Consider the following 13,063-nt stretch of genomic DNA (forward strand, 5'->3'; position numbering starts at 1 on the left):
ACAAAAAGTTTTAAAATGCTTATATGAAGGTATGCCTATAAATAAAGGATCTTTCTCTGACTTCCATCTCTGTCATCTTGTCTCACTGTGTGATTGCACAACAGTTTCCATCACAACAATCAGCACAATGATTTTGGGCTTCTCGAGTAAGAATGGGCACTCCCTTAAAACTAGAAATGCTAAAATCTGTAAGTGAGCTTTTAAAAACTTCCTTGACACTCCCTAAGAAACCTCAGTGAAATTTAGTTCCAAGGAATATGTAGCGCATGAGTTGCAGATCAGGAACTCATTTAAACCAGGACGAGAGTCTATTTTCTCATTACAAAGACTGAGTGATTAATTTATTGTGATTTCCAGTGGAGTTAGCAGTATAGATTACCGTACCCTTTGAAACTTGTGATGGTTGAGAGTGAAAATTATACGGATTCTTGACCTTTATGTTTCCAGTTGTTCCACGTTTGCATGTGTTTTAGGGAAACGTGTGTGTGTGTGTGTGTGTGTGTGTGTGTTTGTAGCTGGTGCAAAAAATAGAAAAGGGGGGCACCCCACATTCCACCCTGGCTAGCATGAGGCTAGCTTGGGATGTGGCAGTGACTCCACCACTTCTTTCATTCCCACTGCTCAAAGCTAGAAGTTAGACTTGCTAATTCTAGCAACTCTATACAACAAAATATCTAAATACAAGTATTTGGATATGTCTAGGTAACCTTTATCAATTAAAGAGAGTTTTCCTTCTGTTGAAGTGTCGTGTGATTCTGATCCGTGGTAAACAGAGGAGATAGTGGCTGTTTCAGACTACAGTCATACCTCAGGTTACAGACGCTTCGGGTTGCATGTTTTCAGGTTGTGCACCATGCCAAACCTGGAAGTACCAGAACAGGTTACTTTCGGGTTTCAGCGCATGCGCAGAAGCACCAAATCGCAACCCGTGCATGCGCAGACACGGCGATGCGGGTTGAAAACGTGCCTCCCGTACGGATCACGTTCGCAACCCGAGCGTCCCCTGTACTCTGATATATCTGAAGAAGTGTGCATGCACGTGAAAGCTCACACCAATAACAAACTTAGTTGGTCTCTAAGGTGCTACTGGAAGGAATTTTTTTATTTTGTTTCGGCTATGGCAGACCAACACGGCTATCTACCTGTAATTAGAACTCTGATATAAAAGGCTCTGATCTTACATGCATGCCCCTACTAGTGCAGAACAGCAACAAAGTAACTCCTTTTAACCATTATAAGGGCAAAGGGGGAGTTGAAAATGTGATAAGAGAAGCTTGCGGGACAATTTTAAGTGGCTCTTCTTAAGAAGCAAATGTGCAAACATAATGATCTTTTACTTGGTTTAGGCTTTAGTGCAGTGGGGTATTTTGATCCAATCTGTACCCATTCATTTCTTACCAAATTAAGACAGTGCACAACTGAATACAAACAGGACCATTTCTGCCAACACTGTTGCCGTGGTTACCAGTAGTGAGTGATACTGCCTTGCCACACATTCTGATGCAAGGCTGTCACAAACACCCTGGTATTTTGAGTTTGGTGAGACCAGATTTTTTTACATTGTTTTGACTTTTTTTTCAGTCAATAAATTGTCCAGCTCTTACCTCAGCATCCATTTTTTTAATCAATACCATCAGGAATTCATGCAAATGGCTCGAGGACTAAGCTTTGGGAACACTTCTTGAAGACCTAGTGGTGTATCACCTAGGTTTTTGGCTTACTACAGCACTATGTAGCACTCTGCTGAACATTTTTGGACAAGCTAGGAATGTTGAATAGTCCATTCAGTTAGAAGGATCTGGTAAACCCCAACTGCAGCTAGGGAGAGAAATGCAAAAGGCAAATTAAATATTAGTAAGAAGTAAATAAGCTTTATTGTACTAGCCAAAGGCCATGACGAAACCATAGAAACACTATCAGAAAAAGAAATATCTATACATCTATATATCTGTATAAACCTCTGCCTAAACCATTGGAATCATAAAATACAGGTGCATGCCTAAATTGGGGGTCTCCACACAGCATACAGTATTTTCCTATTTAGACCCCTGAATTGCTAAGGAGTGCGCATTTAAGTAGAGTTGTTGAAGAGGTAAATGTTTTGAATAGTGCTGTCAGGTGTGGAGAGCCCTTCTCTTCCTTCAGTAACGTCACAGATAAGAATTAACACGCAGTTGATATAGTCCTTTTATTACAGCATCATGCTGCAAGCACAAATACACAGCTCTCCGCAAGGAGGGCAGTTGGCTACTCTAAATCCTCCTTCCGACTTCCACAGCATTTTAGGCACCAACGGGAAGTTCCTCCCTCCTTCTGACTCCTTTACTCTCTGATATGTACGTTCGGATCTCCGAGTTCATGGGGAGGGGGGTCCCCCACACTCTCAAGTGACGTCTCGACTAGCTGCCCCCTCCCTTCTGGCTCCCTTGTTATTATCTTGTAATTGGGTAACTCCTCCCTAAGCTGTTCAGCTTCTGTGTCTCTCTATGTGACTCTTCCCCCTCCAGCTCTCCATCAGAGAGAAGCTGGTCTGCCATAGAACGCGTTCCCCAGTCCTCATCTTCAGACCATTCCCTGACAAGTGCAAATGACTGTGCTGTGAACTGACTTAGTTTAAATCACATTCAACTAAATGGAGAAGCTAACTGCTTTTTCTCACCTCTCTCTTTCAGTAATAGTTATGCCCGTGTGCGAGCTGTGGTGATGACCCGTGATGACTCAAGCGGTGGATGGTTACCACTTGGAGGGGGTGGTCTAAGCTATGTCACCGTTTTCAAAGTCATTCACCAGGAAGAAAATGGCTGTGCTGATTTTCTTATACATGGGGAGCGTCTCAGGGATAAAACAGTAAGGACAACTGTTTCTTTCTTGTGCCATTATGAACATTCATATTTCTGTGTATCTTTCTAATCTAGACAATATGGGAGTAAGGTACTTTTATGATAATAGTTTCGTTTTGTTATTTGACAAAAATAACAAAAACAAGCAAATGTCTGAGACAGAGGAGAGTGTTTATTTTAATTTTTTTAAATTGCCTCTCATTTCATAACCCAAATAATATTTCACACTAGGCTATAAAAATCACAGTAAAACTGTAAAACAAACAATAAGAATAGGAATGTAGTCTAGAATACTGTTACACCAACTTCTATTTTTAAAGCTAGACCACTTCAAACTGGGCTTCAATCATTTTGGAAAACTTAAAACTAATAATGTTTAAGAACAATAAATGGTGGGATAGAATGCATAAATATGACATTTATTTTATGTGGAAACAGAGTTTTATTTATTTATAAATATATTTATATGCCACTCATAGCAGTTTACAACAATGCAAAACTATAAAACCAAACAGTGAAATCGTAAAAAATTAAAAACAAGTTAAAAGCAAAAGTTTGTGCCAGAACAGAAGAAGCATTGGACAGGTGTGGGAACTTTTTGCCAATTCCACTTTCCCATTGCAGCACCCTGCAACCCAAATCTGTTCCCAAAAGTTCAGGGACCTTTCCGTGCAACATGGAAGGTGGTGTAGAGGCTGCAGGGAAACTGCCCAAAATTGCCTTCCTTTTTCTTACATCAGTGGATGCCTCATTTGGATCAGAAGTGCTTCTGCAAACAGGACAACAACTTTGTGTTTTATCCAGAATTGCTTATGCGTGTTTGATACAACTACCCACAGAATCGCTAGAAACCAGGAGCCCTTTAAGTGTTATCTGAAACCTAAATGATGTCTCTTCCAAGATTGGCTCCCTCAAAGCTGGGATTATATATGCAGGACCATTCCACAAGGGCAGAAGCCAGCCACATAAGTTCAAGCCATTCAGCATCCCTCCTCTAAAATATCTCCATAGCCAATCCCTGCCCCTGCGGTTTGGTCCCTTAAATGTTAACGCCAGCCTTGCAGGAGCCACTTCCATAAAGGCTGCTCTCACCCAGCAGACCACCACCCAGCACATGGCAATCCAAAGAAATAAATATTTATTTGGGGGGTATATTTATTTATTTATTTGGGGGGTATTCTTGTTATTATTATGCATTTTGTGTTTTTTATCTTGTATTTTTATGTTGTGAATAGCCCTAAGATCTACAGTTGAAGGGCAGTACACAAATTCAATTAATAATGAATAATTTGTGCCCTAAATAATGTTTCCGCCATTTAAACGAATCATAAGGCTTTCTTTTAATATGCCTTGCTATCCTGTGAGACCATTTCCTGTGTTCATGCCACCAGCTGAGCTGCTGATATGTGATGTAAATCTTTTCATGAATGTGGTTTTGGTCAGGTTTTATTTGTAGTGCTGAAAATTATTCTTAGATTTTTGAATGAGTATCTTCAGAGATGACATGTCCAATGACAAGAAGCAACATGTTCCAGATAGATATAGATAGATTTCTATTTTTTTGTGGCAGACCTTAGCGTAGGAACAGAAATAACTGGTTAGTGCAGGCGAAACAGTGGTATTGGCTAGAATATGAGACTGGGGGCGGGGGCGGGTTAAGCATATTATCAGGTGCTGTAGGGTGATAGTCAAGGATATACCATATTCACTCGAGTCTAATGTGCCATCAAATCTAATGCGCACCTTGATTTTCAGAACCTTGAAACCAAAAAAGTATTTGCTGGCAAATGTAAACGTGCCATTGAATCTAATGTGCACCTTAATTTTCACAACGTTATTTGGCCAAAAAAGGTGATATTAGGTTTGAGTAAATATGGTAGCACCCTCTAAAGAGAAACTTCTTTTTTCCCTTGAAAGTGTTGGCTGATTGCTTATTATCCTCTTTTAAAGGGGCACCACTCAACTGCCCCTTTCTACCCTGCATCTTGATTTGTCATCCTATATAGATGCTGACACCCATATGCTGAGCAAATAAATTCCTGTTGCCATTTCACAATAGCCCTAGGTAGTAACACTAAGTTATTTATTGTCCGAAAAAGCAAGCAAATCCTTTCCCCGCTTCTTTCTTTCTCTCTGCCAGCAGCTTTTCCTACTTGCATCGGCCACAAAATTTGACCTGTATCTCCAGCCAGATTTGTTTCAGAGCTCCTCTGTGACTTTTCAATGTGGCTCTCAATTTAAGACTGAATTTGGCCTGTTTAAAATGTTTCTCCTTTTTGCCCCCATTTGTAGTAATGTGCAGTCTAAAAGAAGCTGTAAGTTCTTTTCTTTTTCAACCGCCCATCCGGCATGGATTAAGCCTGCCCAAATTATAGACAAATACATCCAGAAGTATTTGTGCAGGGTACCTTTAAAGTTTGATGTTTTAAACAAAAGAAAGTCTATAACCTTTTGATTTTCTTTGAGAATTGTATGCAATTTGCTGGCTTGGTCACCCCTTCTGATGGGATGAAACCTGCCAAATTTCTGAACGACAGCTGCAGTACAAGAAGAATCAGGAGGGAGGGGGCACCAGAAACCCCCAGGAAATACTAGGATAGGGTTAAAGTTGTCTCCCAGCAGTGACCCTTTAGGTCATTCGTGGAGAATTTACCCACCCCACTGGATTTTGGAGTTACAAGGGAGATCTCTGCATTGACTTACATATGGGAAGATATGACACCCGCCCGCCCCCCAAGCAATGTGATTGGAGTTCTCTGGGAAAATAATTCACTGTGATTACAAAGCTAGAACTCTCCATAAAAACGAAAGATTTCCCCCTGACACCCCTCCCCCACAAAAAATCTTGGTTTCACTTCTCCAAAATGTGTTTTTTGAACATCCAAGGCCACAGAGCTACTCAGAAGCTTAGGAGTCCCTGCTCTGACTCATGACATCTTGGAGTGCTGTCCAACTTGGAAACATGAGAGAACCTTCCCTGAATCACCCCAATCTGTCTTGTAATTTTGGGCACACGCAGAACGAATGCGCTCCCTAACGTGAACAGTTGAAAGTGGGAAGAACTGGGAAGAGAAGCTTCTACTGTATCTGAGAAGAGCTGTGGCAATGATTTACTAGCTCTTACCCATGAGGCCAAGTTTGTTTCTGCGGCTGCTGTTTAGGCTGAGCATTTGACAATGGCATAGACACTTATTGATGGTGGTGGGGGCTAGGCAAGCATTGTGCAAGACCTACAGGTGATTCTGTCTCTGCCGACTGACGCAGGAGGGCAGCAGAAACAGCGTGGGAACTTCAGAAACTTTGTTTTCACTGATCCTAGGAAATAATATATAGTATAAGAGTTCCCATTAAAACAAGTTTCAGAACCAACGTTTAACTCAAACTATCAGGCTTGTTGCCTGGTCAGTTCATTTTCTTCCCTGCATGGTTGCTCCTTTCCCAGTTAATGTGTTAATGCGCAAAATCATAAGGAAATGTGGCAGCTGGGACTGGGTGCCAGAGGAAATCGAGAATAGCACTGAAAGGTATGGAGCAAATGGCAACAGGAAGGAATGACACATGGGCTCAGCTGGCCAACTGGAGAGATGTTGTATTTGTCATCTCTTGCATTTCCGCCGTTTGTACCTGCCATAAACCACCCATTAAGGTTTAGATCAGGCATGGCCAAACTTGGCCCTCCAGCTGTTTCGGGACTACAATTCCCATCATCCCCAGCCACTGGTCTTGTTAGCTAGGGATGATGGGAGTTGTAGTCCCAAAACAGCTGGAGGGCCAAGTTTGGCCATGCCTGGTTTAGATGAAAAACTAAATTCGTGTCATCTGCTGCAGCGCTATCCACGCTGCCCTGAGTAGTCAAGTCATGCAGTATGGGTGGATCACACACTCTCTTGGTTTATTTAACGTAGCTTTTGTTAACCTGGTTCCCCTCTGCATGTTTTGGGAGTTATAACCCAGAACATACAGGGGCATCAGATTCACAAAGCTTGGTTTAGAACATATCAGTCCCTCTTTTCAACAACCAAGAGTGAACATAGGAAGCTTAGTATTGTCCATACTGACTGGCTTTCTAGGATTTCAGCCAGTAAACCTAGATTGAACCTGGGACTTTTTGCATGCAAATCTTAAGCTCCACCATTAAGCCAGGGTCCTTCCCCCTCAGATATGCTTGCAAAAGTTTTGATTTAAATTAATATTTTGTATGCTGATATTCCAGTAACAAAGTTCACCTTAAAGCAACCCACAGCGATAGTAAAGCATTGGAAAACAACACAAATTACACTTCCAACAATTTCAGCATATAATTACAGTTAAAAAAACACACCAAGCCGTAGTAAAGTAAAACCAAAAAACTCATCTAACAATTAATGCAGTTCAATACAAACCCATAATAAGTCAAAATACTTTTAAAACAAATAAGAACATGTGACAGTAGCAGAGCAGCAGCCTAAGAAACATTTTGAAAGTATCAACCTGCTCATGGTCAGTGCTGAGTTTCTGAGACTTTCCTTATAGTCCCTTTGCCAACCAAAGTGCCGAGAGAAGGGACGAGAGAGAAGAGCCTTTGCAGCACTGGCATCTGAACTATGGAATAACCTTGCAGGACAGATTCACCAAGCCTGCTTTAAGCTCTCTCTTAAGAACCTGTTTTATTCTGTTGGACATTTTTTCCAATGAGTTGTTTAATGCGTTTTTTAGCCTGCTGCTGTTACTGTGTGTTTTTTATCATGGTGATTTAAAGTGCTAGTTGGTTTCTTAAATGTGCTTATTTTTTAAAAAAGTTAAAATTTAATATATCTATATATATATATAGATATAGATATAGATATAGATATAGATATATAATTACATTTACAAATATATGTATATAACTATATATATGTATATAACGTACATATACATACACATTTTATGCGCACACACACACACACACACACACATATATAAAATAAGCTGCCATGAGTTAAATTTTATCATGAAATAGTGGGATGCAAGTGGCGTAAAACAGAGCTAACAGCACACAAGTTAAAACTTATTCTTAAAATAAAATAGAACAATAGGAATGCTTCCAGGAATGGGTGTTTCATTCATCAGCCCCTTCCTGTACATGAAGTGATACCACCAGGCAGCACGACAGCTAGGATGTCATGACTCTGACTGACTGGAGATTTCTCAAGCTTCCCTTCCTATACCATACCATTTGATGAGGTGATTAAGGGTGGGTGGATAGAAAGGGAAAGCAAGTCTTCATGATTGAGCAAATTCCTGGAAAATTGAGAAAAAAATCCAATTAACCTTTGAGCAGTTGGAATTCCCCTGTTGGAAAATGAACCAAATGTCTTAAATTCATAGGTTGAATTAATGGATAAAGCATAATTTTACCACCTTTCAAACATTACTTACAATCAAATTTCATAATGGCAATGTATTGTAGTTCATATCTGAAATGATCCAGTAGCTGATGAACTTTGCTAAGGAAAGAACTTCATTAGTTCTTTTTAGAGAACATTCCTCTCAGAATCTTCCTCAACAGTACTGATTCACGGTACTTTCTGTTCCTCAGAGCATCCATTCTCCTTTATCAGGCTTTTGTTTTGTTTTAAGATGTCTTTGACCTGACACCAGAAATTCTAAAATAGGGCTAACTTCTGTAACAGCACTTCCTCTATCACACCAAGGCTTCAGGCAGTGAGAAATGAATTGGCTAGAACTCCAGTGGTTCAAGGTAAACTAAATAGAAAGCAATGGCCCAAAACCTCTCTTCGTTTTGTTTTACAAAAGGAGCAATGAGACGAATTACTTTAAGAGAAAATAGATCGCAGGATACACACTAGATGAGAGGTAGAGAGATAGATAGAGAGATAGAATCATGAGCTGGTTCTTGCAAGTGATAAAATGAGCAAGCTTTTATGAAAACACATTGGGGAGTGATTCTACTTGCTAAGCTTTCAGACATATTTGGCTTTGCATTATGAAGAATGCCTTTGCCATTATGATTGCTCGAAAACATAAAAAATATAGCTATAGCTGAAAATATGTGTTATCTTTGGCACAAAAAAAACATTTGCATTAGACCCAGGAAGGAGTTTTAATCGGAATTCAGGCAAAAGGTTTGCTTGCTCAGCCTGGATGAGATGTGGTGTTATGATACACAGTAAAATCACTGTATTTTAGTTGAAGATAACTTGTGGCAAAAGACAGGGTACAGCTTCATGAATAAGAATGTTAGCTTGATATGTTATTGACAAAGAGCCTGTCAGGTACCTTGAAAAGTGATAGCACCCAGGATATGGATTTCACTTTGGAGTGACAGAGACTATTTCTGGACTTGTTTACCCAGCTTGTTTAGATCTCTGTTGGAATGTGAAGGGTTTTCTTCTTCTTTCTTTTCACAAAGCACCCCTGACATAATTGCACACTTCCTCCTTTATTATACTTCCCTTCCGAGATCTGGCTCCAGCCAGTCTAGTTGGAACAATTACCTTCCACTCTAACCTGGACAGGTCTGCTGCTCTTTTAAGCTATGTAAACATCAATGGAGAGTTTCTTTTATATGCAGAATTAAACATACATTCATGCTTCAGTGTTTTAGATTTTCAAATGCCACAGACTTGATGATATTTATTTTTGCTTTCCGGTTTAATAATGAGACATTTATTCTGTTACGTGTTACGCATCTTATTGTCTGGTATCCTCGCTTAACCGCAGCAAGACAAATGAATTCAAAGAGAAGGCATGGGAAGAACTTCACCATTCATGACTTTCTGAACAAAGAGCAATTGTGCACACCCTTTCTTTTACATGGTTCTTCTCCTTCCAAAGTGGATCCTTTCACAGCATTTGGAGACTTAGCAAGATTAGAGTAGTCAGATGAGAGAGGTGGGCATGGATGTGGTGTTTTGCTTGAGTATTGGAGACACTGGTTCAAATCCCCATTCAACCATGAAGTTCACTGGATGACCTTTAGCCAGGCATTACACATATGTCAGCCTAACCTCTTTTACAGGGTGAGTATATAGTGCGGGGAGCCATGTATGTCACCTTGAACCCATTGGAGGAAAGACAAGATGTGATTGAATGAAATTGAATAGGAAGACTGAAGGAGAAGGGAGACCGGATACAGTCAATAGCCCCTTGGCCAGTTCTTCACTAATACCTGATTCAGGATGTTGTCTACACAGTTCAAGAATATTGTCCAAAGTTTTAGAAGACCTGGGCAGTGTTTCGAGCCAATGTAAAGGGAAAATCAGCTTGTGAGAAGCCAGTCAGAGTGGAAGAGAAAAGTGGCCATGTTGCTGTCTTCAAATTCCCTTCTCCATAATTCGCCTTCTTTTAATAAAAGGCAGCCTGGGCTTGCTACATGTGTTTTGCATGTAATTAACTGTTACCTCCCTTTGTAACATTATAAAAGATCTCCTCTGATTCACCCAAGCACAAACTGAAGTATGTGTGTGCGTACATATGTACACTGGAATAAACTGCACAAAAGCATCTGTGGGTTCATCAACTGTCATATTTGTGTGTATCCGAAGAAGTGTGCATGTACAAGAAAGCTCATACCAATAACAAATCTAGTTGGTCTCTAAGGTGCTACTGGAAGGAATTTTTTAATTATATTTGTTTTGGGATAAGAATCCTGGGCAATGACATGAAGTTCTAAATTTAGTAGATTCATAGGGTTCTGTTCATACATTTAGTTGCTTTTACCTACTTGTTTTAAGTTTACAAGCTGGCCTGGTTCATACATAATGCTAAAACTGTTGTTCTTGATTTATAAACCTTGGTTAACTCAAACCATATCTTGGCATTACGTGTGAACTCCAGCCTCCTCCCATATAGTTAAGGAGCTGTCACAACCAAAAAGCTGTAGCCATGGTGTAAGAGCAGCAAAAATCAAAATCAAACCACTCTCAAGGTTTGACTGCTCTTGTTGGTGCTTTTAACTATTTTGTGGTGTAATAAACCGAAGTTTAAGTGATCATCTGCCAGGTGCCTTGGCTTCAACTGTGGTTTATTAACTATGGTGAACGTTAATCATGGTTTAGCATTATATGCCAACCATGTCACTGTGTACTTACAAAAAAATGCATTGGTATTGCTGTATTATAGCCTGGAATCGGGAACAGCCAGTAACTAAGGCAAAAACTAAATTTCTTTCAAGTAGGTTATATATAAATGGTTTTTCACGAACTTGTCTGCTTTGGGGAGGAGCTAATTGGTCCATGACATGATTCATTTGAGAGTAGACTTTATTTTTAAACCTTGTTGTGTACAGAAGTCCCTTATGCTAAGTTTTTCCTTTAACTCTGCTTTTCAGGTGGTTTTGGAGTGTACGTTGAAGAAGGACCTTATTTACAATAAGGTTACGCCAACTTTTCACCACTGGAAAATAGATGACAAAAAATTTGGCCTGACATTTCAGAGTCCTGCTGATGCAAGAGCATTTGATAGAGGCATTCGTAGGGCGGTAGAAGATCTTTCCCAAGGTATGAATCTCTGTTGCATAAGCATTTTAAAATATATAGTCATAATTTTAAAACAATTATAGTAGTACCCACGATGTAATACTATATGTGTTAATGAAACTGTGCTGGTCATCTTTTTGACTGGTTGTCTACAGGCAGTTGTTTCTCTTTTCCCAGTCTGGGCGGCCCCATTAATATTCAAAATAAACATGAAGAGCAGAAGCATAACTATTGTACATTTAGGTACTGTGTTAATGTACATTCATTCATGTTAAAAGGCAAGCACCTGTTTTAGCCTTGAGCAAGTGAGCAACATGCAGCTCCTACAGAGCTGGTCTATGTGGCTGAGGGGTAATGAACAATGGTTACAGCAGAGATAGAAAATGACGGTGCAGGTCTGCCATGGTAATAGTCCCTGCTTACCCAGGGAAGAGGCAAATCACAAATTTGTGTTTAATATTTTTAAAGCCATATACAAAGCTACCAAAGAGAGTCAAGATCCTTTCATTGAAGGACCTTCGCTACCTTTTATAGAGCATTGGCCACTTATCTAATTGTTTGGATTTCACTTGTATAACGTTAACTAACCTTCTTCCTTGGCACTCTGTCAGCTTCTATGATGCTTTGCTGTGAGTTGTGATTTTGAATAGTTTCCAGAGGATTATTTACTTGCAAATGTGTTTAGTTCATATTATGCCAAGTGAAGTGAGGCCTTCAGGTTTAGCAACCTTGTTCAGCAGCATGTGTCTTTTGTTTTTGAGTCTGAATGTGTTTACTGTTTTGTAACATACTAGCTTTCTTGGGACGTGGGTGGCGCTGTGGTTAAAACCTCGGCGCCTAGGGCTTGCCGATTGCATGGTCGGCGGTTCGAATCCCCGCAGCGGGGTGAGCTCCCGTCTTTTGGTCCCAGCTCCTGCCCACCTAGCAGTTCGAAAGCACCCCTAAGTGCAAGTAGATAAATAGGTACCGCTTTATAGCGGGAAGGTAAACGGCATTTCCGTGTGCTGCGCTGGTGCTGGCTCACCAGAGCAGCTTCATTACGCTGGCCACGTGACCCGGAAGTGTCTCCGGACAGCGCTGGCCCCCGGCCTCTTAAGTGAGATGGGCGCACAACCCTAGAGTCGGACACGACTGGCCTGTACGGGCAGGGGTACCTTTACCTTTACCTTTACTAGCTTTCTTGAATGTTGAAATATCAGAATGAAGTGTGCTGTGCACATTCAGGACACCATTCTGTATTTAAAGTTCAAACCCCTGTCTGATCCAACACCAGTTTTCATACGGCTTAGGAAAGGCATTAAACACACTGCAATGTAATGCTTCTCTTGAGCACTGAATTATCAGAATGAAATTTGATACATAATTCTCTGTTTGCTTGAACTTGACATTGGTAGTGTACATGCCTTGCATGCAGAAGGTCCCAGGTTCAAACCCTGTCATCTCCCATATAACAAAATTTAGGTGATGGGAAGGATCTCTGCCTGGATTCCCAAAGAGCCCCTATCACTCAGAATAGCTGTCTCAGAAAAAATGGAGAGTCCAGCTAGAGAAACATAGGAAGCTGCCTCATACTAAGTCCTCAACTCTCACATCTGAAAGAAACTTGAGATTTTTATGTTTGTCTTATTCTTCCATAGGTTGTCTGCCGTCACATGATGAAATTGAAGTACCTGTAGATGGCTTTCCAGTAAGTGCTTTAAACTTCCATTATGTTAATTGTATCAGAAGAGATGGCAGGAGTTTTCAGTGCTGAAAGTGGTC

General features: G+C 40.4%; 1 protein-coding gene across 1 annotated transcript in view; it reads left to right on the top strand.

Annotated features, from left to right (window-relative positions):
* The window catches only part of SPRED1 (sprouty related EVH1 domain containing 1), a 75,787-nt gene that overhangs the window by 44,219 nt on the left and 18,505 nt on the right, over positions 1-13,063 (top strand). The window contains exons 2-4 of the mRNA XM_053381827.1: positions 2,673-2,847; positions 11,155-11,323; positions 12,940-12,989. Coding sequence (XP_053237802.1) covers positions 2,673-2,847; positions 11,155-11,323; positions 12,940-12,989 — 394 coding nt within the window. The remainder of the gene's footprint in view (positions 1-2,672; positions 2,848-11,154; positions 11,324-12,939; positions 12,990-13,063) is intronic.

This window comes from Podarcis raffonei, chromosome 1 (assembly GCF_027172205.1).
Source record: "Podarcis raffonei isolate rPodRaf1 chromosome 1, rPodRaf1.pri, whole genome shotgun sequence".
Taxonomy (NCBI): Eukaryota; Metazoa; Chordata; class Lepidosauria; order Squamata; family Lacertidae; genus Podarcis; species Podarcis raffonei.